Source organism: Pelophylax lessonae (assembly GCF_965119305.1).
Source record: "Pelophylax lessonae genome assembly, chromosome: 1".
NCBI lineage: Eukaryota > Metazoa > Chordata > Amphibia > Anura > Ranidae > Pelophylax > Pelophylax lessonae.
Genome location: NC_138768.1, coordinates 861,199,844 through 861,227,112, shown reverse-complemented (window position 1 = coordinate 861,227,112; position 27,269 = coordinate 861,199,844). Strand labels below are relative to the sequence as shown.

The 27,269-nt window shown below is 45.6% G+C and overlaps 1 protein-coding gene across 1 annotated transcript in view; it reads left to right on the top strand.

Moving 5' to 3' along the window:
* The window catches only part of LOC309550064 (uncharacterized protein), a 206,288-nt gene that overhangs the window by 171,546 nt on the left and 7,473 nt on the right, over nucleotides 1-27,269 (top strand). The window contains exons 20-21 of the mRNA XM_082250530.1: nucleotides 16,004-16,054; nucleotides 17,735-17,959. Coding sequence (XP_082106656.1) covers nucleotides 16,004-16,054; nucleotides 17,735-17,959 — 276 coding nt within the window. The remainder of the gene's footprint in view (nucleotides 1-16,003; nucleotides 16,055-17,734; nucleotides 17,960-27,269) is intronic.

Here is a 27,269-nt window from a genome sequence, read left to right as displayed (position 1 = left end):
GTCTGTCTGATCCATTTGGCAATGGTCGCCGCAGACGCGGCCATGCCCTTCCGAGGTCCCACAGGAAAGACAAAGAGGGAATCGGATTTCCGAAAAGATTCCGTGGACGACAGGTAAACCCTGATCGCCCTGACAACATCCAAGGAATTCAAAGCATTGCTTAGGCTTAGCACAGAGCGAAGGCAAAACAATGTCCTCATTAAGGTGAAAAATCAGAGACCACCTTAGGGAGAAAAGACGCATGAGGTCGCAAGACCACCTTATCCTTGTGAACCACCAAATAAGGAGAGCGGCAAGACAACGCCGCCAATTCCGACACCCTGTGAGCCGAAGTGATCGCCACTAGAAAGGCAACCTTTTTGGACAGCAGAGGTAACGATATCTCCCGGATGTTTTCAAAGGGGGGAACGTTGTAATGCGGACAGAACCAAGTTCAAGTCCCATGGAGGCAAAGGCTCCCTCCGGGGAGGAGCCAAATGTTGTCGCACACCTTGAATAAAGGTGCGAATTAAGGAATGAGACACCACAGGGCGTTGAAAAAGAATCGCCAGTGCAGATACCTGGCCCTTTTTCGTGGCCAGCGCAAGGCGCTGGTCCACACCAGTCTGGAGGAAAGCCAATACTCTCAACACCGAGTATGAACGAGGGGAGAACCCCCTGGACTCACACCAGGCGAAATAAGCTTTCCAGGTACGGTAATAGATTTTACCAGATGAGGCTTTCCTAGCCTTGATTAGAGTAGGAATGACCTCTGAGGAAAGACCCCTGTCTCTCAGGACCTGGCTTTCAACAGTCAGGCCGTTAAAGCCAGTGACTGTAAAGCAGGATGGAAGATCGGTCCCTGACACAGCAGATCTTCCCGCATTGGCAGTCGCCAAGGAGGCGCTACTGCCAGGTGAACAACGTCGGCGTACCGGGACCGGTGTGGCCAGTCCGGCGCTACCAGAATCACCAAGTTCGATTCCGAGGCTAACCTGCGAAGGAACCTGGACAACAACTGAATCGGAGGAAAGGCATACATCAGACGATACTGATGCCAAGGGGCCACCAACACATCCGAGGCTTCCGCCCACGGATCGCGCGTTCTTGCCACAAACCTTTCCACCTTGTAATTTAGCCGAGACGCGAACAGATCCACATCTGGGGATCCCCACTTCGTGCACAGCATTTGGAAGACCTCCGGGTGCAGGGACCATTCCCCCTGGTTCAGGGTCTGGCGGCTCAGATAGTTGGCCTGCCAATTCTCCACACCCGGAATGTGAACTGTTGAAATTGCCGGGACATGAGTCTTGGCCCAAGACAGAATGTCGGTCACCTCCCGGGCCGCCCAGGCACTCCTGGTGCCCCCTTGGTGGTTGATGTAAGCCACCGCGGTGGCATTGTCCGTCTGTACCCGAACAGGACGGCCCCGAAGTCGATCCAACCACTGGAAAAGACAGAGTTTGATCGCCCTTAATTCCAACACGTTGATCGGAAGGGAGGACTCCTCCCCCGACCAAATGCCCTGGGCAGACAGGTTGCCCAGGACTCCACCTCAGCCCGACAGGCTGGCATCCGTGGTAATCACCGTCCACAGTAACGGACGGAAGGATTTGCCTTCCGACACAGCCGGGGACTGAAGTCACCACAGAAGATCCATTCTGGTCCAGCGACGCAATGAGACACTCAGATCCAAGGACTGAGGTAGCCTGTCCCACCTGGCCAGGATCTCCGATTGAAGAGACCGTGTGTGAAACTGAGAAAAAGGTATTGCCTTAAAGGCCGACACCATCAACCCCAGGGACTGCATGCAGGTCCTAAGCGATGAGGACGGCTTGTCCCTGAGGGACCTGATCTCGTCCTGTAAGGTGCGGAGCTTGTCCTCCGGCAAGAACACCCTTGCCTGAGCAGAGTCCAGGATCATTCCCAGATAGGGAAGACGAACCGAAGGAGACAAGGTCGACTTCTGTACATTGATGGTCCATCCGAACTCCTGGTGCGGCTGTACCGTGGTGGACAGATCGCGCAACAGGGTCTGGATGGCACTCGATCTTAAGAGGAGATCGTCCAAATAACCCAAGACCGCAACGTCCTGTGCCCTTAGCAGGCCCAGAACAGGCGCCAGCACTTTCGTAAAGACTCTTGGAGCCGAAGCGAGACTGAAAGGTAACGCCACAAACTGATAGTGATTCTCCGCTATTGCGAACCGAAGGTACCTCTGGTGACCTTCGAAAATGGGGATGTATAGGTACGCATCCTTCAGGTCTATAGAGGCCAGGAATTCCCCTGGACTCAGTGAGGCCACCACCGAGCGGAGAGATTCCATGCGGAACTTAGGAACGCGCACAAAGCGGTTCAGCGCTTTTAGGTCCAGAATAGGACGTACCTTCCATCCTTTCTTGGCGCAGTGAAGAGATTGGAGTAAAACCCCCGAAACCGGTCCCGATGAGGCACCGGGACAATCACCCCCTGGGCAAGGAGGTCCTGCACCGCTTGACGCAGGCGCCCTGGGGCCAAATGAAGATTTGAGGGAAAAAATCTGTCCGCCGGCCGGGAAAGCAATTCGATCTTGTACCCTGATCGAACGATTTCCTGAACCCACCTGTCCAGAACTCGGAGCAGCCAAGGTTGGAGGAAACCGCGCAGATGTCCCCCCCACCCCTGAATTGGGTGAGGGCGCCCCTTCAGGCAGAGGTGGATTGACCCGCCGCACCGGCATTGCCAGACTTCTGCTTGCCCGCCCATGGCTTCTTCTGGCTACCCTGGCCCTTGAAGGGCTTGCCCGTGGCTTGATTCCGAAAGGCATGAAAGGACCCCTGATTGGGTCGAGAGGCGGAACCCCGCTTGCCCCGAAAGGACTTGTTCTTCGGGTTCTGAGGCAGCATCGTGCTCTTGCACCCCGTGATGCCTTTAACCAAGGTATCCAACGCCTCGCCAAAAAGGTGAGACCCTGCATAGGGAAAATCAGCAACTGTTTTCCGTGATGTCTGGTCAGCCGACCAGCTCTTCAGCCAGATCAGTCGACGGTTAAGTACCGTGACACTCGACAGGCGTGCTACCAAAGGGGCCTCATTCAAGGCCGCATCGCACAAATACATGACACCTTGGTGAATTTGATCCACCATAGCAAGTGTGGCAGGTGGGGCAGAATCAGACGCGAGGTTGCGTCTAAGCACCTTAGTCCAGTCAGCCACCGCCTGAGCCACCAGAACGGACGCGAAAATAGGTTTGAGCAACGAACCTGCCACCATGTAGGAATGGCGGGCTAGGGACTCCAACCTCCTGTCCATGGGATCCCGGAACACCGGGGTCTCCTCAGTAGGAATCAAGGTAGCCTTGTTTAATACGGCCACAGTGTCCACCTGTGGAGGCACACACCAGCAAGATTCTGTAGTCTGCGCAAACGGATAAAGCAGTTTAAACCCACTAGGTACTGTGAAAGGACGTTTTTAAATTGCGCCACAGTTCATTCACAGTGTAATGAAACTCAGCGGGGCAGGGAAAAACCTGCGCTGACTTGCGGGTCCTGTGTGTACCAAAAGAGGACACAATTCCCGGAGGACTGGGCTCATCCTCCAAGTGCAGTGTTTCTTTTACAGAAGAAATCAACTCATCCATAGTCGTGCGTTCTTCACGCGACCCCGGGGGAGAATCATCAACCCCCTCCACCTCCGCCTCCCCCTCAGACCCCAGTGGGTCCAGAGATGAGCGAGACCCTGAAAAGGGCACTCCAGCCACAGCAGCCACATCACTATCTGAATCAGATGAGAAAGACAGTCTAGGCCTTTTCCTAGCAGCTCGTTCAGCCATCAGCACCTCCATCTTGGACACTAAAGACGCCACTACGTCGGCCAAATCAGGTATAACAGGGGCCACAGCAGGACTGGGGTCCCCCACCAGGGCTGGAGGGAATTTGCTGTCCTGAGATTCCATTGCCCAAGTTGGAAAACAAAAGTGCAAAAAAGATGTACTGGCCCTTTAAGAGCGCTGGGGAGTGCGCAGCCCACCGCTGTATGTACAGTGACAAAGACCTCCAAAAGGAGAAGAAAACTGAGCCAGAAGGGACAAAACAGAGAGTGATGCCCCGTACACACGTGCAGATTATCTGCAGACTTTTGTCTGCAGACTTACCAAAACCATATAATATGATGTCAAACCTAAACACTTTAAATTTGTATGCAATCTGGCAGGCCCTTGCACTACATAGAAAAGGTAAGTCTGCAGACAAAAGTCTGCAGATAATCTGCACGTGTGTACGGGGCATTATGGAAGAGACAGTCTGCAGAGCCCCCACAGAGTGTTACCACATTGATCGCTGCTTCAGAAGAAAAGGAAGTGAGGTCATTAGAGGCTGAACTATAAGCTGCAAGGCCCAGGGAAAATGGCTGCCCATAGAACTGAATGGAAGGCTTCAGCAAGATGGCCGCCGAACATGTGCTCGGAACATCGTTCTGCCACACACAAGATGGAGCCGGATGGCGCCAAAACAGCATGTAATAAAGCCCATAGTGAAGCCAGACATGCTTGCCCATAGTAAAGATGGCGGACTGCGCGTTTTTTACCCGCTGCAGCCGCCGAACACGCAGTCTGTACCCCCAAAAACACCGCAGTGACACAGGGGAGGGGGCCCCTAAAACCACACAGCACCACAGCGCATGTACAAGCGACCCCCGCATCGCATCAGGGAGCCCCACACAGGCACAGACATGGGGAACACACAGCAACACAGGACTGCCACACCAGACAGAGGCCCCACACAGAAAGTACTTACCTGTACCAGATGGCGTGGGGTGCCTCTATGAACGGAAAGCTGCTGTCCTCATCTGACAGGGAATGCCGTTAGCCAAGAAAAGGACACTGCAGCACCGCAGATGTGTCCAGTGAGGTAGCCACCTCACAGGCTGCATCCCTGTTGCGAGCAGGGATGGGTCGTTCATGATGCCAGGACGAACACATGGCTGAACGCTTGATGGTGGGCTGGGGATCCCTCTGACCCTCTGCCCTGGAGAGCCAGGGCGGTCAGTCCGATTCCCAGCTCCGCAAAAAATCCATCTTCATCCGAAGATCCGACTAAAACTAAAGCTGACAAAATAAACAGTTAGTAAAGTAAAGAAAAAGCTGACATTTTTAAAAGAAAAAAACAAGAAAAAAGATTAGAAAGGCTGAGACTGAGCCCCAGCACAGGGAAGCCTGACTACTCCTGACGCTAGGCAGAGACAAACTGAGTTGGGAGGGATCACTGCAGGGGGGTATTGACCAGTGGGACAGCCCCCATGGGCGTGTCTATGCAAAATGCTTTTGTTCTTTTGACTAAGTCTTATGCCTAGCTACTCCTGCGGAGCGGAAGTCAATACCCAATAGTGATGACTTAGAGGTGGCGGCGACTGTCGGAGGACGTAAGAGAAACAAACGTTCCAGCTCCATGTTTGTACATTCCTCTTCTCCCCCACTCCTCATCTCCCCCTCTCCCTTCAACAAGAAGGAAGAGAGAGGTAGAAGAAGAGAGAGAGGAAAAGGGAAGAAAAAAAAAAAAAAAGGGAAAAACCTTTGCCCAACCAGTGTTTTACTCATATTATATATACCCATACAAAGATATACATTCCCATTTTATGCTTAACTCATCAAACTCTGTAAGAAAGAGGGGTATGCAGCCCTCCCTCAGCAGATAAGAAAAAAAAAAAAAATAATTTTTTACACATATTGTATATACACGTACAAAGATATACATTCCCGTTTTATGCTTAACTTAGCAAAATAACCAACTCAGTGAAGGAGAGGGGTATAAAGCCCTTCTAGTACATAAACCCAAAACAGAAAGAAAGAAAAAAAAAATTAAAACCATCAACTCTGTAAAAAAGAGGGTATAAAACCCATTTATTTACGTGTAGGAAAGAGAAAAAAAATAAAATTTGTGAAACAGAGGGTATAAAACCCATTCATTTACATGCATGATGGGAAAAGGAAAAAAAAAGAAAAAAAATCCCCTAATTACCAACTTAACCCTATAAGAACAAACAATGCGGTATCCATTTATTACTTTAAAAAAAAAAAAAAAAAAACCTTCCCCACCGTGTTCTGCATATAGTATATATAAAAAAAAAAAAAAAAAAAAAAACAACCCTTTTCCTTTCTTTCCCCCTTCTCTCTCCCAAAAAAGAATAAAATACCATTTATACATTATATTATCATACGTTTGTACTCATGTGCCTTGCCCGGCTTTACTTTTTCAACAGTGTAAGCAAAAAAAAAATGAAACCAGAGAGGGATCTCTAATAGGAGAGACCGAGTACAAATAGAGATAATCTCTTTGATATTAATTTTCAATCTTTAAGTCTTTCAGAATTTCTACGCCTCTTTCCTTTCCTGTTGATAGGGGCTTACATATGATCCATCTCTTCTCCTAGTCTCTGTTAACCGGCCTAGCCAATTGGGGATATCTATAGGGTCCACTTCCAAGAAAGCAAAGAGCGCGGGTTCTCTTGTACTCTGCGTAGGGTGAAATAGCGTTCATTTCTGCAGAATGTTATAGAAAAAGGAAAACCCCAACTGTACGTACAGCCTTGCTTCCGTGCAAGATCTAAAAGAGGTTTTAACATAGCTCTTCTTTGTAATGTTGCCTTAGCAATATCTGGGAAGATTTTTATGGGCGATCTTTCGAAATTTAATTCTCCTAATCCCCATGCCATTCGTAGTGCGGTTTCCTTATGTGTGTATCGGTGTAGCCTACAGATCACATCTCTCGGTCTAGCTGCTTCTAATCTTTTAGGACCAAATGCTCTGTGGATCCTCTCTACTTCCAATTGCTCTGGATATTTGTCTCCCATGATTTTTTTAAAAATCAATTTAGAGGTGTCCAGCAATTGCTCCCCTTTTACCGCCTCTGGTAGACCCCGAATCCTTAGGTTATTTCGGCGGCTCAGATTTTCGAGGTCCTCTAGCTGAAGATATATTGCTCCCTCTCTTTCCTCTTGTAGCTCATTTTAGTGTTCCAGAGCTATTACCCGCTTTTTAATTAAAGCCATAGCCGTTTCATCTTCTGATATGTGGGTAGAGAGTGTTTGTAGCTCCCTTTTTACTACTTGTATCTCTTTGCGATGTGTTTCTTCTACTCTCTCAATTAGTTGTTCAATATCTGCTTTTGTAGGGAGCGCACTCAAAATGGCTGTAAGTTCAGCGGTCTGGATCAGGGCTTGGGGGCTTCTGGACGGCCTCATCTCTCCCTTTTGCCCTTCCACTCGACCCTCCAGGCAGATCTCTCCCAAGGGTGAAGTAGCTCGGGAGTCAGAAGTATCACTCATCTCCAAATCTGTCTGAACGTCTTCCCTCTTCTCCGCCATTTTCGTTTCCATAGATGTATTTTGGTTAGTAGAGAGAAAACGTCTTATCTCCCCCTCCGATTTATTATTTAATGGCCCCTTTCCCATACTCTTTCTCCCTTTCCGCTTTTTGGTTAAAGTCATATTCATTTTTAATTGATAATTGGGCTCCTTTAAAAGCTCCCTGCAGGTGCTTTCCCTTTTGACCGTTGCATTATTTTCTCCATAATGCCACTCTATAAAGTTACTTATATCCTTTTATTAAGTCAGTTTTTCCTCCTGAAAGGAGGTGCAGATCATCCTCCAGTGTAACACCAAGAGTTCCTCTCCTCCTTTCCCCTTTTTCCCTCACTTTTTCACACTCTTTATAGGGATGATCAGGGATGACCAGTGCATATATATCCTCAACAGAAAAGTTCAAAATGTGTTATATAATCTATAAAATAGTATCCGCTCACCTCCAGGATTATCTTCCTTTCAGTCAATCTGTATGAGGGAAGTCTCTGATGGATTGCAGGTCCTCAAAACTCCTCTACTCCGGTCACCTGTAGAAAAGTTCAACTCCCTCGGCTTCTTCCAGTTTCCCACTGGGGGGTTTACTAATGAGAGTTCAACCAGAGGGCAGTTATTCTGTGGTATGCAGTGTGGATAGTACTAATGACCGACCGCCTAGCACCAGTAGCTGTATATCTCGTAGTCTGTCTCCTCACTCGTCAGCGTGGTGTCTATCTGTGGGCGGCGTAGGTCTGGGCTTCGTCGTCCGTCTGCATTGCAGCGGGGGAGAAGAGATCATGCAGCTATGAGATCTCACTGGGCAGGTACTCCCATGGCTGCTTCCGACTAGGCATCAACAGCCGTCCCGCAGTCTAGCTCTCCGCTTGTCGGCGTCGCTGCACTCCACTCTCGGTAAGAGAGATCCGGGCTTCAGTGTCTATCCTTGGGCGAGGTATTTCTGGGCTTCGGGGTCTATCAGCATTCGGACGGGGTGGGAGAGAGTGTGCAGCTAGAAGACCTCACGGAGCAAGTACTCCCATGACCGATTCCGACCACGCCCCCCCCCCCCCCACAACAATTCCCCAGGATCAAATGCCTCGACCTCATTGTTCTGCCTGCCTTAAGATAAGCTTATTATGGGATGTATATGTGTATGTGGATTGGCTGCAGAGGCAAGGGATTGTGTACACTGTATCGGAGTGTAAACCTCTGTTTTCATTGGATTGTGAATGTCATGTCCAGTTCTCCACAAGGTCCATCTAGGCGGTAACCTTGATGGGGAAAACTGTATAAAAGTCTGTTTCTTGTTCAATAAAGAGTTATACTTCACCCTCAATCCAGAGTCCTGTCTCTTATTGGTGGAATATGCTACAAGGGATTGCTATGTCCTTCATACTCCCTTGGATAATCACAAAGTTCTTGTAAGAGATTGTGTAAGAGCTTGTTCTTGTTCCTGCTTTACTCTCTGGGGAAAGAGAGGGTCACCCACAGGAACCTGGAACCTTGTCGTAGGTCCAGGGTGGGTAGGAGACGGTGAGACCCTAACCAAGCTGTGGCGGTTCGTGGGGTTTGAAGTGGTTACGATGTCTGGTGGAGTGCTTGGAGCCCTCGGGAAGCACTAGGAGCATCCATCAACAGAGGTACCCAGTCGGGGTGCCAGTTGATCCGTTACAGCCCACGTTTGCAAATTGGTGTGAAGAATAAACCTGCATCAATATAATACAGATGATTCTGAATACGACGTGCAAAGGTTCTTTTAGTTTTCCCTACATATAAGGAGCCGCATATACATAGAGCAATATATACGACACCCACAATTTGGCAATATATACGACACCCACAATTTGGCAATCAGCATAGCCCCTGAGTCTGTGAGTCATCCCACCCAGGAGCTAAAGGGTGGTTCCCTCATGGACCCAGGGGCATTGATCACATTGTCCCCAATGGTAGGTGACCCATATTTCCTGAGTTTCCTTCTCGTCATGCGACAGGTAATGACTTTGTACCACAAGATCCCTTATAGATTTAGATTTTTTGTAAACAATCGATGGCCAATGCCGGACATATTTGGACACAGTCCGGTCATCGGTGAGAAAGTGCCAATTATGCGCCAAGATAGTTCTGATTTGCTTGGCGATGACTGTTGAATGTAGTGACCATTTTTGTTGTTTCAATCTGCTTCCCCTTTTTGTTGAAGTTAAAGATCAACTCATCCCTCGTACGTGCCTTAGCCTTCTGATAGGCCTTCTTGAAGATATTTTTACTATATCCCCTAATTATTAGCCTGTCCCTCAGGGCTGTTGCCTCTGCCTTAAAGTCCTCCTGTCTAGCGCAGTTCATCCTTAATGTGAGGTATTGGCTATAGGGGATGCTTTGTACGAGGTTACGAGGATGACTGCTAGTGTAATGTAAGATAGTATTCCCCGCAGTCTCTTTCCGATATAGGGTGGTATGAAGAATGCGGTCAGAACCCAAAATTAATTTGGTGTCGAGAAATGGGATGCTTATAGTATCGTACTGCATGGGAAACTTAAGATTAAATGTATTGCCCGCCAATACATACATGAACCGATGTAACTCAATCACACTGCCAGTACAAATGACGAATACGTCGTCATTGTACCTATGCCACAAAAGAATGTGGCGCAGGTACATTGACAAGGCATCATCATTAAAAAGGGACCCTTCCCACCCCACCCCCCCCAGGTACAGGTTTGCGTATGACGGGGCACAACTTGTCCCCATTGCCATGCCCTGTACCTGGAGGTAGGTGGTGCCCTTAAAGATAAACACATTGGACCGCAAAATATGGTCCAATAGGACAATCAAAAAGTCAGCTAAAGGCCATTTAGATTGCTCCTGTTCATGCAGAAAGATGGACACCACTTCAATCCCCTTGGCATGGGGTATGCTGGAATATAGGTCATCGATATCAATGGCCACCAAAAGGGCATCAGTGGGTACCACTAGTCCCTCCACCACACAAAGTAACTCCAAAGCATCTTTAAGGTACACAGGCAAGCCCATAACAAATGGCTTAAGTTGGCTGTCGATATATCTACTGGCTGGCTCTGTCTCAGAGCCAATGCCAGAGGCAATCGGACATCCAGGGGGGTTGTCCAAGCTCTTATACATCTTGGGATGTACATAAAACGTGGGGATAACAGGCCATTTAACTTTAAGAAACATGTATAGGTCATGATCAATGATATTCTCGTAATATGCACCGAAGATCAAGGATCTGTATCTCATAGATAACATTTCTACAATTTCAGATGAAATGACCGAATACCATTCCTGATTAGACAATATCGCGGTGCACATATTCTCATACTGGGCTTTGTCCATGACGACGACATTACCTCCCTTGTTGGAGGGCTTAATAATTATGTCATCGTTATGTGTAAGGCCAGATAATGCGCTTCTCTGAGATGGGGTAAGGTTGGATTTAAATGGCCAGACTGTGGGAAGATTTTCAATGTCTCTAATGGACTGTTTTAGCTGGGCATATCTGAAGTTTAGGGAACTTGTTCGATTTTAATTTAAATTTAATTCTATCAATGCTAGAAGTCGACTTCTCCTCAATCGAGGAGGAGTCGCTCTCTTCCTCTATATTGTTATGTTCATTCTCTTCCAAGAGCTGAACAAGTATCTTGAGAGCCCTTATAGTCCTGTACTTTAAAGTCTTTATAGGGATCTTCCTCACCACCATTCGCTTTTTCCCGTTCCCTATCATGAAGATACTTAAACGTCAGATTCCTGGCAAACAGGTGCAAATCCTTTACGAGGTCAAATTTGTTTAACCCTCGTGAAGGGCAAAAACTTAGTCCCAACCTTAAAACATCAATTTCCTCATGGGATAGTTGGTAGGACGAAAAAAATTGATGATATCTAATGCATTGGGGTTGCGGGTTGCTTTGTGACAAAGGGGTCCAAAGTCCCCATTCTCCTGTCCCCTACCAGGGTTTGACTTACATTTTGTGATCCAAAAGGGTTGCTTTTAGGGGGGGGAGGTACTGATCCCTAGAACACTTGGGAATGGCTCCAAGATCTTGTTGTGATTTGGACACAATCCCCTTCTTTCCATTAAACATGGATAGTGGGACATCACTTCGAGGTTCCCGTGTAATAACTGATATTGGATATTTAGTTACCTCAGACCTCATTTTTTTCGACTATTTGGTTGGATATCCTGTCCCCCACTACTACCTCGTTTCCGAGTTTGGCCTCGATTTCGTATTGATGGTGAATTCTGCGAGGAGACAGAAGATACAACCAATAATTTTGATTCTGACCTAGATATTTCAGCTAGCTCTCAATTTCTTTATCTGTCAGTCAGATCGCATACATTTTTCTCCTTCAGCAACTCCATCATTTTAGCTGAGCATTGGGTCAAGTTCCTTTCCCACTGCTCCCTAAAGGTAATGTCCTGTGTTTCAAAGGAAGGATATATCTGTATGCGCAGCCCTATGGGATTAATTCCCTCCCTTAAATATAGATCAAAGTAATGGTTATGCCACCCCAGATTTGATTTCTTTTCCATCAACCTAGTCAATATTTGTAAATATACCTCCAGGCCCACATCAGTTTAGGTACTGGATTTATATGTCTGTTCTATGGAGTCTATGAAATTCTCCCACCCACTCCCTCCATAGCACACCATGGTCCTACCATACACAAAACCACAAACAAGGGTAAGAAAAACCCAATTGTCTGAAATTCAGCAATGTATAGAAGAAACTGTGAAGCAGTTACAATGTGATGGAATCATCGTCAAGCAATATCAGGAATTGTATGATAATGATAATGTGGGGTGTATGACTGATGATGTGGGGTTATCATTCTTACTTTTCATTAGCTTGGGTTTTGCTATATTGGTGTCTGCCAGCTGTGTTTGGGCTATTTTTATTCTTGTGATAGCACAAGAGTTTTACACTACCTATTACCAGGAATTGTATGACCTCGTTCCACTAAAGAGTTATCCCATAGGAATAGACGGTCTGGGAGATCCTGGGATTAAGCTAGGCATTTAACCACATTCCGCACCGATATGGTACATTTTAGAATTGCCATATGGTGGTCAGAAAGGAATGATTTGGGGATCTCCAGAAAAGGTCAATAGCTGTCCAGTCTCCAGGACATGTGACATTGGGAAATTTATCAGGTATATAGGGAGAAAGTAGGGAAATCTGTCAGATATTGAAGGTCAAAGTGCAAAATAAAAATACTAATTTTAGTTTCCTTTCTGTTATGTTTTAGTCTCCTATTTGTCCTCACCTAGGAGGGATATCAGGGGTGCTGCTAAATGTAAGTTTAAAGTGTATGTCGAGCAATACAAAAAATATACAGTATATCTGCATTACATGTACAGTATCTCACAAAAATAAGTACACCCCTCATGTTTTTGTAAATATTTTATTCTATCTTTTCATGTGACACTGAAGAAATGGCACTTTGCTACAATGTAAAGTAGTGAGTGTACAGCTTGTATAACAGTGTACATTTGCTGTCCCCTCAAACTCAACACACAGTCATTAATGTCTAAACCACTGGCAACAAAAGTGAGTACACCCCTAAGTGAAAATGTCCAAATTGGGCCCAGTTAGCCATTTTCCCTCTCCAGTATCATTTGACTCATTAGTGTTACAAGGTCTCAGGTTTGAATGGGGAGCAGGTGTGTTACATTTGTTGTTATCGCTCTCACTCTCTCATACTGCTCACTGGAAGTTCAACATGGTACCTCATGGCAAAGAACTCTCTGCGGATCTGAAAAAAAGAATTGTTGCTCTACATAAAGATGGCCTAGGCTATAAGAAGATTGCCAAGACCCTAAAACTGAGCTGCAGCACGGAGGCCAAGACCATACAGCAGTTTAACAGGACAGGTTCTACTCAGAACAGGCCTCGCCATGGTCGACCAAAGAAGTTGAGTCTGGTGTCAATCTGACAGAGTAATTAAAGTTGTTTTTTTACTAAGTTAAATGAAAAATATAAATGCTGGGACATGCTCTAGAATGGAAGTGGAAGGTTATGGGTTGAACTTTGGAAATGCCTGGAAATAACCTTTAAGGTCCAATGCTGTGAGCTGGCTTTTTGCTTATCCATTTGGCTTTTCTCTCTGAGCGTTCTTAATGGGTTTTTTCAGATCCTCAGAGAGTTCTTTGCCATGAGGTGCCATGTTGAACTTTGAATAACCAGTATGAGAGTGAGAGCAAAACCAACAAATTTAACACACCTGCTCCCCATTCACACCTGAGACCTGAAAGTGCCCGGTATTGAAGTGGTTAAAATATTACCTGGTGCTTCTTCAATGAAGGTCCTTATTCAGCCATTTCCTGTTATAGGGTGACAACGCTCTGTCCCTTTCTCCCAATTGTGCTCCTGTGACAACACAGGAGCACAATTGGGAGAAAGGGACAGAGCGTTGTCACCCTATAACAGGAAATGACTGAAGAAGGACCTTCATGGCAGAAGCACTAGGTAATATTTTAACCACTTCAATACCAGGCACTTTCATCCCCTACCTGCCCAGGTCAATTTTCAGATCTTAGCACTGTCACATTTTGAATGACAATTACTCAGTCATGCAACACTGTACCAATATGACATTTTAGGTCTTTTTTGAGACATATAGAGCTTGCTATTGGTGGTATTTACCACTGGGTTTTTTATGTTTTGCAAAACAAACAAAAAAGACCAAAAAAAAAAAAAAAAGTTGTTCTTATTTGCATAACTTTATAACCAAAACGAATTAAAGGGCACAAGTGGAAGAAAGGGACGGAGCATAACCATTTGCAAACCGCCCACCGTAGATATACTGTTGATCACACACAATGGGAGCCCAGTGATGGGTACCGCAGACTCGATCTTCAACAGCACCCGCCAATTACAGAGGACACAGGCAGAACGACAATCTGCCTATGTAAACATCGCTTTTTCCCGTTCCCTATCATGAAGATACTTAAACGTCAGATTCCTGGCAAACGGGTGCAAATCCTTCACAAGGTCAAATTTGTTTAACCCTCGTGAAGGGCAAAAACTTAGTCCCAACCTTAATACATCAATTTCCTCTTGGGATAGTTGGTAGGATGACAAATTGATGATATCTAATGCATTGGGGTTGTGGGTTGCTTCGTGACAAAGGGGTCCAAAGTCCCCATTCTCCTGTCCCCTACCGGGGTTTGACTTATATTTTGTGATCCGAAAGGGTTGCTTTTAGGGGGGGGGGGGTATTGACCCTGGAACACTTGGGAATAGCTCCCAGATCTTGTTGTGATTTGGACACATTCCCCATCTTTCCATTAAACATGTATAGTGGGACATCACTTCGAGGTCCCCGTGTAATATCTGGTATTGGATATTTAGTTACCTCAGACCTGTTCACCTGGGGTGATACCCCTTATTTTTTTCGACTATTTGGTTGGATATTCTGTCCCCCACTACTACCTCTTTTCCGAGTTTGGCCTCGATTGCCTCTCTGATTTTGTTTTGATAATGAATACTACGAGGAGACAGAAGATACAACCAATAATTCTGATTCTGACCTAGATATTTCAGCTAGCCATTCCCTCTGTCCAGATATTCTACCCCTCCTCGGACCCCTGCCTCGTTGCCATCTATATGCATAGCCACCCGAGAAGGCCAGCTTGTCCTTCATGAACTTAACATCTTTTTTAGAGATAATTTCTGTTATATTTCTCCAAATGCTACATAAGAGATTGTTCTTGATTTGCTGAAAAGGAGAATTATTTATCAAGCGCAAGCTCTCAATTTCTCTATCTATGTCAGTCAGATCGCATACATGTTTCTCCTTCAGCAACTCCCTAAAGGTAATGTCCTGTGTTTCAAAGGAAGGATAAATCTGTATGCGCAGCCTTATGGGATTAATTCCCTCCCTTAAATATAGATCAAAGTAACGGATATGCCACCCCCGATTTGATTTTTTTTCCATCAACCTAGTCAATATTTGGAAATATACCTCCAGGCCCACATCAGTTTGGGTACTGGATTTATATGTCTGTTCTATGGAGTCCATGAAATTCTCCCACCCACTCCCTCCATAGCACACCATGGTCCTACCATACACAAAACCACAAACAAGGGGGAAAAAAAAAACAATTGTCACAAATTCTGCAATGTATAGAAGAAACTGTGAAGCAGTTCATGTTTTATTGTAGTGGTGAGTAAATGAGTACATTGTTCCCTCCTAATAAACATCTGAGAGGGTTACAATGTGATGGAATCGTCATCATGCAATATCAGGAATTGTATGACTAATAATGTGGGGTGTATGACTGATAATGTGGGGTGTATGACTGATAATGTTCTTACATTCATTAGCTTGGGTTTTGCTATATTGGTGTCTGCCAGCTGTGTTTGGGCTATGTTTTATTCTTGTGATAGCGCAAGAGTTTTACGCTACCTATTACCAGGAATTGTATGACGTTGTTCCAATAAAGAGTTATCCCATAGGAATAGACGATCTGGGAGATCCTGGGATTAGATTAGGCATTTAAACACATTCCACACCGATATGGCAAATTTTAGAATTGCCAGATGGTGGTCAGAAAGGAATGATTTGGGGATCTCTAGAAAGGTCAATAGCTGTCCAGCTTATCAGGTATTTAGGGAAAAAGTAGGGAAATCTGTCAGATATTGAAGGTCAAAGTGAAAAATAAAAATACTAATTTTAGTTTCCTTTCTGTTATGTTTTAGCCTTTCATTCGTTCTCACCCACGATGGATTTCAGTGATGATGATGCTGAATGTAAGTTTAAAGTGTATGTCAAGCAATACAAAAAATATACAGTATATCTGCATTACATGTACAGTATCTCACAAAAGTAAGTACACCCCTTATAGTTTTGTAAATATTTTATTCTATCTTTTCATGTGACAACACTGAAGCACTAAATTAAAAAAATGACAGCATTCAAAACAACCAATGCAGAGGAGGGGTTTGGGGTCCTTTAGACCTCCAGATCCCTCGACAAGAGTACCTGTGAAACCTGCTAAACAAACTTATTTGCAAAACGTTATAACAGAAACTAATTAAAGGGCACAAGTGGAAGGAAGGGATACAGAGCATAACCACTTGCAAACCGCCCACCGTAGATCAACTGCTGATCACACATAACGGGAGCCCAGCGGCAGGTACCGTGGACTCGATGTCCACCGGCACCCGCCAATTACAGAGGACACAGGCAGAACGACAATCTGCCTATGTAAACAAGGCAGATTATCGTCTGTCAGAAGGGAAGGTATTGATTCTGTATAAGCAGGAACACAGATCTTTGCCCTTCCCCAGTCAAAGCACCCACGGTGAGTAGGCATAACATAGGCACACAGTTTACACTTTTATCTCCCAACGTTAACCTCTTCCCTGCCACTGACATTACAGTGACAGTGTATTTTTTTTTTTTGTTTTTTAGCACTGATTACGGTATTAGTGTCACTGGTCCCCAAAAAGTGTCAATATGTCAGGTGTCTGATTTTTCCGCCACAATATCAGTCCCGCTGTAAGTCGCTGATACTTGTAAAAAAATAAATAAATAAAATATCCCATAGTTTGTAGACGCAATAACTTTTGCGTAAATATACTGATTGGGATTTTTCTTACCAAAAATATATACGTAACAGAATACATATTGGCTTAAATTGATGAAGAAATTCGATTTTTTACATTTTTTTTATTGGATATGTTTTATAGCAGAAAGTAAAAAAAATATATATTGTTTTTCAAAATTGTCGCTCTGTTTTTTTTTTATAGCGCAAAAAATAAAAACCGCAGAGTTGATCAAATACCACCAATGAAAGCTCTATTTGTGGGGGGGGGGGATACATTTTAATTGGGTACAGTGTCGCACGACCGTGCAATTGTCAGTTAAAGTAACGCAGTACCTTTTTGCAAATAACTGCCTAGTCATGAAAGGGGGGGGGGGGTAAACCTTCCAGGGCTGAAGTGGTTTAGGGACTGCAATGTTATAGATTTCACTTTAACAATGTAGAGTGTGATATGTGTGCCTTCATAAAGTGTATGTACAGTAAACCCTTACAGTGACATTCTCCTATTTATTTACTTATGTTTAATCGTTTACATATTCAATTGAAAGGTTTTTTTTTTTTTTCATAGCTCTATGAATGCTGAACCTGCCAGAAATCCAGTAAGCTGATATCTTTCTAAGATCTCTGCCTGTGCTGCTTGTCAAGCAGTGTTATTGGTTCTTCCCTTTTCACTTCTGTGGACTAAAAATCACAGAAATGAGGAGAGGGGGTGGGGTGGTGTTTGTAGTTCAGATCAGGATAGCAGCCTAGTGTGACAAAGCTGCTCCGCCATAGGTACAGTACAGTGAGAGTTGTCACCATAGAACAGGAAGTTTGTTACTGTCAGGATCACAGGATGTCAGTTCAAAATAAAGGAAAAACAACCTGAAAGAAATGAATGCAGCCACCAGATATAAGCAGTGGTAATCATATTTATATTATTTTTCTACATTTAGATTGTTACAGCTCACCCTCACCCCCACCCCCACCCCCTGTCCCAGAGGAGACCCCCGCTTTTATGAGGCTGATCTCCCTGCAGAATGCGGATGGATCCTGGAACCTGACCCCCCAAATCTCAGCTGTCCTGGGAATATCTGAGACCGACATAAAGACCGGGAACCCTGACCAGGTATCGTGTTACTGAACATAATTGCAATATTTTTTTTATTTACCTGAAAAAAATTTTTTTTTTAAGTTTTTTTTTATTTTTTATTTTTGACCATAATAAAAAAAAAACAAAAAAACACATAGCTATACATGTCCTTTAATACATTCATAGTTCCCTGTAAAGGTGAGGCCATGAACGTGCCTAAAACCACTTTGGGCTCTTTCACACGGGCGTTCCGATCAGATCCGCCTGTCAGTTTTTTAGGCGGATCTGATCGGATGCCCCATTCAGCCCTATGGAGCAGCGGATGTCAGCGGTGACATGTCCGCTGACACCCGCTGCCATCCGCATCCGATCCTGTCCGTGAAATCCGGACGGATGGAAACCCTATTTTCCATCCGTCCTGGGGATCGGATGGGATCGGATTCCCTATAGAGAGCAGCGGGGCTCTGACACCTCCCTCTCCGCACACAGTGCGGAGATGGAGCTATCATCCGCCGGCTCAGTGGGGATCGGCGGATCGATCCCCGCTGAGCAGAGCACGGTCCGCAACGGAATGCGGACCGTGTGAAAGGGGCCTTAGAATCCAGTTCTTTAAATTTGCCAACTGAAATCCATTATCAGCCCATTTGAACTTCCTGTTTAACCTCGTCCTGTCCAGCGATGTACCTGTAAGTCATTAGACTTTCATTGGTTATACTGGGATGATACGCAGCTGCAGGCATCCCCCCTGGTTTCATTTTTTAGAGCCGATGTAACGTTAAAAAACCCTACCCCGTGAAAATTCCCTACCCTCGTCACTTCCGGTGAGGTTACGCAGTGGGACGTGCAGCATCAGCTGAGCCGCTTCCCAGTGCGCATGCTCACAGCTGCGGAGGGTAGGGAATTTTCATGGGGTAGTGTTTTTTTTTTAAACGTTACACCGCATCATTCATCAGCTGTTACCGCGGGTCCCACTGCGTATGCCCAGCCACTAAATGAAATCATCTCGGCTCCAACTCTGTGACTTCCCTGCGGGCGTGCGTCATTCATCAGCAGGTGCGGAGTCCCAAATGATCTCAGCTCCAGGAAAATGTTAAAGCGGCGGGGTATATGAAAATTTAAAACATTTTCCTGGAGCCGAGATCAGGGAAGTCTCACGGGTTGGAGCCAAAATGATTTCATTTAGTGGCTGGGCATGTGCAGTGGGACGCGCGGCAACAGCTGATGAATGACGCGGTGTAACGTTAAAATACACTACCCCGTGAAAATTCCCTACCCTCCGCAGCTGTGAGCATGCGCACTGGGAAGCGGCTCAGCTGGGAATGACGTAACCTCACCGGAAGTGATGATGGTAGGGAATTTTCACAGGTAGGTTTTTTTCAGCTTTCTTGTAATAGCAATTGGAGTGGCTCGATTGCTATTACAAGCAGCAGGAGGGGACGTCAACCCCTCCCCCCCCCCCCCCCCAGCAGTCCGTAGCTTGCACGGGCTCTCCAGTCCCACCAGGAGACCTGAGTGACCAGTCAGCGCGCATGTCGGCTGGCCAGACAGTCAAGCAATTCCAGGATCGGCTTTGATTGGTTGTTCATCATACTGTAGTATCCCGGAAGCGATGACATGACTTCCGGTTTACTCGGAAACAATCGGCACCTTTTTGATCTTGGTGTTTGGAACGCTTTTAAGTGCAGAGGAGGGATTTAGGGTATTATAGAACCCAGATCTCTCCATAAGGAGGACTTGTCACTACCTATTACTGTCACAAGGGATGATTACATTCCTTGTGACAGCAATAAAAGTGATAATACATTTTTTTTTAAATAAAATAATATTTAAATTAAAAAAAATTTAGAGTGCCCAGTCCTCCAGTGTTCAAACGCAAAGGAGAATGCGCGCATTGCACGCAAACAGCGATTGTCCCACACATCACAGCGATCGTTGGATCATGGGAAGTAATACTAGCACCAGACCTCCTCTGTAAATCTGAAGTGGTAACGTGTAACGGCTTTTAACCACTTGCCAACCAGCCGCCATATTTATACTGAGGCAGGTCGGCTCTGTCCCGCAAAACGGTATACCTGTATGTCGCTTCATGAGACAGCTAGTGGGGGTGCATGCGCGCCACCTGGCCACAGGGGGAGGCAATTTAGCAGGTCCGGTGGACACGATGTCCGTCGCTCACCCGTGATCGCTCCCCGTGGAGACAGAATAGCGGTCTGCCGATGTAAACACTGGAGACCGATGTTCTGTCAGTGAGGAACATGGGGATCCTGTGTTCCTCCTATTTAGGAACATGGATCTCTGTGTTCATCCAACAAGTCCATCCCCCACACAGTTAGAAAGAACCCCCTAGGGACACACTTAACCCTTTGATCGCCCATAGTGTTACCCCTTCCCTGCCATATGTAGTAACAGTGCATATTTTTAGCACTGTTTACTGTAGTAATGTCACTGGTCCCCCCAAAAGTGTAAAAAATGTCAGTTAGGGGTCCGCTCTGTCCGCCACAATGTCGCAGTCCCGCTAAAAATCGCTGATCGCTGCCATTACTAGTAAAAATATAAAAATTACAAAAATCTTTCCCCTAGTTTATAGACGCGATATCTTTTGCACAAACCAATCAAAATATACTTATTGGGATTTTTTTTTACCAAAAATATGTAGCAAAATACAAATTGGCCAAAAATTATGAAAAAAATTAGATTTTTAATTTTTCTTTTCATTGGGAATGTTATATAGCAGAAAGTGAAAAATACTGCTTTTTTTTTCAAAATTGATGCTTTTTTTTTGTTTATCGCGCATAATCAAAAAACCGCAGAGGTGATCAAATACCCCCAAAAGAAAGCTCTGTTTGTGGGAAAAAAAGGATGTCAATTTTATTTGGGTACAGCGTCACACAACCGTGCAATTGTCCGTTAAAGTAACACAGTGCAGAATCGGAAAAAAAGGCCTGGTCATTAAGGGGAAAATCCTTCCAGTCCAGAAGTGGTTAATCAGAGTGGGCTGCCATGACTGCAATATACGTATTGCAGCTTTGAAGTGGTTTACCAGGGCTATGGCTGAAGCTTTTGGCTATAACCCCAGTAATTTTATTTCAGCCGGTGTCATAAAAGCAGATTAGACTCTGGATCGCTTTGAGACGCAGCGGAAATGGTCATCACCCCCCTCCCTCCGCTCGCCGGTGTTTCCCTGGCTTTCCATTCTTACCGGTGAGCCCGGGAAACGATCCAACAAATTTGTGCACTGGTCACAGAAGTGAATAGAGACCAGATGGTCTCTGATCACCTCTATGATCATAACGTCACTTCCGGTCTAAGGCAATTTTTTTTTTTTTTTGATAATGTCATCCCTTATTTCTATTACAAGGGATATTTACTTTCCTTGTGATAGGAATAAAAGTAAAAAAAAAAAAAAAATTAAAGGAACAGTGTAAAAATAAAATACATACTGTAAGTAAAAAATGTAAAGCATCCCCACCCCCCCACCCCCATGCTCACATGCAGAAGCGAACGAATACATACGTTGCACACACATATGTAAATGGTGTTCTCACCACTCATGTGAAGTATCGACGCCAAGGTTAAAGCGAGCACAATAATTCTAGTGCTAGACCTCCTCTGTAACTCTAAATAGGTAATCTGCAAAAAATTTTAAAGTGTCGCCTATAGAGATTTTTAAGTATCATAATTTGTCACCACTCCTCAAGCATGCACGATTTTAAAGCGTGACATGTTAGGTATCTATTTACTCGGCGTAACATAATTTTTTCTTTTTTCCCCAAAAATTGGGTTCATGTATTTGATTTTATTTGCATTAAAGAGGTTATAAACCAATTTTTTTTTCACCCTGAAAGAGAAACACATAATGAGCTAGTATGCATCGCATACTAGCTCATTCTGAAATACTTACCTTAGAACGAGCCCCCGCCGTGCCGCCCGCTTACCTCTATGACGGGCGAAATGTTCAGTCGCCCATCTTCCGGGATCGTGGCATCCGGCCATCTGATTGGCCGGAGCCGCGGTGACGTCACTCCCACGCTCGCGCGCGGGAGCCGACTGTCACGGCACGGGGCTCTGAAGGAACGGCACGAGCGGCCGTTCCTTCAGAGCGCATGCGCCAGTGACGTCACTGGCTGCATGTAAGGTAAATATCTCCTAAACGGTACATGTTTAGGAGATATTTACAGTACCTATAGGTAAGCCTTATCATAGGCTTACCTATAGGTACAAGTTACAGAGGAGGGTTTACTTCCTCTTTAAAATTCATTAAAGTGTACTTATTTAAAAAAAAAAATGCGTTTGAAAAAAGAGCTGCGCAAATACTGTGTGACATAAAATATAGCAAAGATCACCATTTTATTCTCTAGGGTCTCTAATAAAAAAAAAAAAAATATGATCGCACATGAACTTTAATGGCATCCCAGTCTTAGTCCATAGGGTTCAATATTGAGTTGGCCCACCCTTTGCAGCTGTAACAGCTTCAACTCTTCTGGGAAGGCTGTCCACAAGGTTTAGGAGTGTGTCTATGGGAATGTTTGACCATTCTTTCAGAAGCGCATTTGTGAGGTCAGGCACTGATGTTGGACAAGAAGGCCTAGCTCGCAGTCTCCTGGAAATGGCTTTTTACATGAGCCCACAGTTCAACTTTAGTCTAGTAATACACTGCTCAAAAAAAGGGAAAAATATCATGCTGGATATCTGTACTGATATGGACTGAGTAATGTGTTAGGATCTATACTGATATGGACTGGGTAATTTGTTCGTAAGGAAAGGATGTCAGATTGTTTAATGAAAAGGAAAATCATCAACCTACAGAGGGCTGAATTCAAAGACGCCCCAAAAATTGAAGTGAAAAAAATGATGTAGTAGGCTAGTAGTCCATTTTGCCAAAATTTCATTGCAGCAACTCAAATGGTACTCAGTATTTTGTATGGCCCCTTGTGCTTATATGCATGCCTGACAAGGTCAGGGCATGCTCCTAATCAGACGACGGATGATGTCCTGGGGTATTTCTTCCCAGATCTGGACCACAGGGCATCACTGAGCTCCTGAACAGATCGAGGTGCAATATGGCAGCGTCAGATGGACCAAAACATAATGTCCCAGATGTGTTCAATTGGATTTAGGTCAGGCAAGCATGGGGGCCATTCAATGGTATCCATTCCTTCATCCTCCAGGAACTGGGTGCAAACTCTCTCCACATAAGGCCAGGCATTGTCGTGCACCAGGAGGAACCCAGGATCCACTGCACCAGCGTGTCAGGGTGCCAGGAAATCAGACCACATGAAGATGCAAGTAAAATAAAGAAGTTAATTAGAGCAACAACAATAAACGCACAGCAATAGTGAGGAGCAAAATCAGGAACAGCAGGGGTCAAGTCCAGAGCGGGTAGTCATCCAAGCCAGGGTCAAGTCCAGAGGCAGGTAGTCTGTCAATGCTGGGTCATCTGCTAATGCGGAATTGAGAGCCAGGAAACTCGTAAGCCAAACCAGGTCATGCACGGAGGAACACAGAGAGCAGAAGACTGCTAGCAGTGATGCTCCTTGGAGCACAAGGGCAAGGACTGCAACCCATCAGGTGATATATATAGTCAAGTGTGCAACATCATCACAGAGCGACGCCCAGGCAACAGGCACGTGATGATGCAAACAGAGTTTACAAAAGACAGCAGTCTGCACATGTCCAAGATGGCTGCCAACCGGAAAGCAAGCTAAGATGTTGACAAAGCATAGGGTCTGACAATGGGTCCAAGGATTTCATCCCGATACCTAATGGCAGTCAGGGTGCTATTGTCTAGCCTGTAGAGGTCTGTGCGTCCATCCATGGATATACCTCCCGAGACCATCACTGACCCACCACCAAACCGGTCATGCTGAACGATGTTGCAGGCAGCATAACATTCTCCATGGCTTCTCCAGACCCTTTCATGTCTGTCACATGTGCTCAGGGTGAGCCTGGTCTCATCTGTGAAAAGCACAGGGTGCCAGTGGCGGACCTGCCAATTCTGGTGTTCAATATCAAATGCCAATTGAGCTCCATGGTGCCGGGCAGTGAGCACAGAGCTCACTAGAGGATGTCGGGTCCTCCGGCCACCCTCATGAAGTCTGTTTCTGATTGTTTGGTCAGAGACATTCATACCAGTGGACTGCTGGAGGTAACTTTGTAGGGCTCTAGTAGTGCTCATCCTGTTCATCCATGCACAAAGGAGCAGATACCGGTCCTGCTTATGAGTTAAGGATTTTTTACCGCCCTGTCCAGCTCTCCTAGATTAACTGCCTGTCTCCTGGCTCTCCTGCATGCTCTTGAGACTGTGCTGGGAGACACAGCAAACCTTCTGGCAATGGCACATAGAAACATAGAATGTTTCGGCAGACAAGAACCATTTGGCCCATCTAGTCTGCCCAATATATCTGAATCCTATGAATAGTCCCTGGCCCTATCTTATATGAAGGGTAGCCTTATGCCTATCCCATGCATGCTTAAACTCCTTCACTGTATTTGCAGCTACCACTTCTGCAGGAAGGTTATTCCATTCATCCACTACTCTCTCAGTGAAGTAATACTTCCTCATATTACTTTTAAACCTTTGCCCCTCTAATTTAAAACTGTGTCCTCTTGTGGTAGTTTTTCTTCTTTTAAATATGCTCTCCTCCTTTACCGAGTTGATTCCCTTTATGTATTTAAAAGTTTCTATCATATCCCCTCTGTCTCTTCTTTCTTCCAAGCTATACATGTTAAGGTCCTTTAACCTTTCCTGGTAAGTTTTTTCCTGCAATCCATGTACTAGTTTAGTAGCTCTTCTCTGAGCTCTCTCTAGAGTATCTATATCCTTCTGGAGATATGGCCTCCAGTACTGCGCACAATACTCCAAGTGAGGTCTCACCAGTGTTCTGTACAGCGGCATAAGCACTTCTCTCTTTCTACTGCTTATACCTCTCCCTATACATCCAAGCATTCTGCTGGCATTTTGTGCTGCTCTATTACATTGTCTTCCCACCTTTAAGTCTTCTGAAATAATTACTCCTAAATCTTTTTCCTCAGATGCTGAGGAAACTGAGGATACTGAGGCACGTATGGATGTGCCATCCTGGAGGAGTTGGACTGCCTTTGCAACCTCTATAGGGTCCAAATAACGACTCATGCTACCAGTAGTGACACTGACCCTAGCCAAATGCAAAACTAGTCAAAAACAGTCAGAAAAGATGAGTAGGGAAAAAAAGGTCAGTGGTCTCCACCTGTAAAACCTTTCCTGTTTTGGAGGTCGCCCATCTAGTTCCCCTGTTAATTTCATTAACACCAAAACAGCTGAAATTGATTAACAAATCCCTCTGCTACTTAACTGACCAGATCAATATCCTAGGAGTTTAATTGACTTAATACTATATTTTAAATAAAAAGTGTTCCTGTAATTTTTTTTGAGCAATGTATTATCGGTGTTGTCTTGGTTTTGAAAAAACATATAAATGTTCTGCGATTACTATCTCAATGTAGATCTATGATCTCAGCATTGTCCATAGACCCACGGAAAAAAAAAAACGTCTTTCTCTATCGTTCATTGACAGACGCAGCTCCATATTCTTCTTTACCATTGGGTTATGCTGCCCCCTACAGGAGTAGGACACTAGGCAGGAAAAATCTTTATCACGCCTATGGGGGAAGTCCCTGCAGGCATACACCCACACACTCTGCTATAGGCTCCAGTTTGTTCCTGCCCAGTTTAGGAGTAGGACCTAGTTCCCAGCTGGGACTTCAGTTTTAGCTTGTTTTTTTATTTTAAAGGGAACCTTTGTTAAAAATGTAATTTTTTAGCTAGTTATGTTCCTGCAATCTACAGCTGGCCTGGGTTTCGGACTGGATATCCTAGATCCTTAAGGTCTCTCAGCCTGGCCAGCGAGCGTGTGCAGGTTATAGCCCAGCGCTAGGCCTCGCCACGACAGAGCCGGGACGCACACGACCTGGTTTGGCCTGAGTCGCAGCGTACCTCTTGGCCATCAGCACCCCCACCCAGAGTGGAGAGGCAGTCTGTCCGGATTGGTGCCCACCCAATATCGTTGGTATGGTGGGTAAGTGTTCCCCCATAACTCTGGCAGTCTCAGGCTGCACGTGGACCCCTCCCTGGGAAAGTTAGACCCTTGAGTACCCCTCATTTCCCCTTACCTCTTGGTAGGTACCAGGCTCCCCCAAGGCCTCCCTCCCCACCAGTCATAGAGGTACCTACCTACCTCAGTCAGTGACGGGGAATGGACGCCCTGAGGCTGCTATGCGGATCCGCTGGGGCTGTTAATCCTGGTAGGGGTCCCTGCCGGGGACCCCCTGATTTCACTTATCTTTTGGAATCCTTAGGGGGTCCTGGAGACCGCATGGTGCACCGCGTGTGCCGCCATTTAGAATTGTTCAGCCTCATTTAGCAGATTTCTTTGGAGTCCGCAAGTGCTGAGTCCAAAGATTGTTTTTCTACACAGCAGAAAGATTCTGTTCTCCTCCATATCAATTGTTGGTATGTATATTGGGGTCCCTGTAGGTCTTCCTTGCTCACCCTGATATCGGCAGTGCTAGTGGCTGGGACTTGTAGTACCGCTGGTGAATCGGTGCCCTCAATTTTTGTGCATTTTTTTTTAAGTGACACTGCGTTATTCCAGGGTTCATAATGGAGTCCCAGGAACAAATTTCACCTACTGATCCCCTCCTTGCGGTTGCGGGGACCTCCGGGTCACAACACCTGTCTGCCTTAACGGCAGTTTTGAAGAACCTGGTGTCAAAAGTGGAAGGGATTATCAAAAATACCATTAGTAAAAAGCCCCCTATGCCCTCCCCTGCCTCTCCTGTATTCTCAGATTCTGAGGTAGATATGGCCGCCGCGGATGCATGTCACCCTGAGGGATTTGCGTCATCGCACTCGGATGGCAAGGACGAGATATCCTAGTCTGCAGCCATGTGGGAAATAGCGCTGGTGGAGGCACTTATAGGGAAACTCTAAAAATGGCGGATCATTCTGCAGCGTCAGGGACGCAGGTGTCTTTTGGCACCCGCAAATCCCAGAAGTCAAGCAAGGTTTTCCCTTGTCCGGAACTTTTTGACAGAAATGTCAAAGAACAGTGGGGGCTCATCAAACAGATATTAGTGATGCCAAAGCATTTTAAAAGGCAATACCCATTCACGGACGCGGTGTCCGCAAGATGTACCGTACTACCAAAGGTGGACCATCCGGTCTCCAGACTGAACAAATCTAGTGTGGTCCCGGTGGAGGAGTCCCCAGTCTTTACAGACCCCGTGGATAGACCGATTGAGTCGCTTTCCTGCCACTTACACATGATAGCAGGCTCAATACTTAAACCGATCTACGTGATCACTCTGG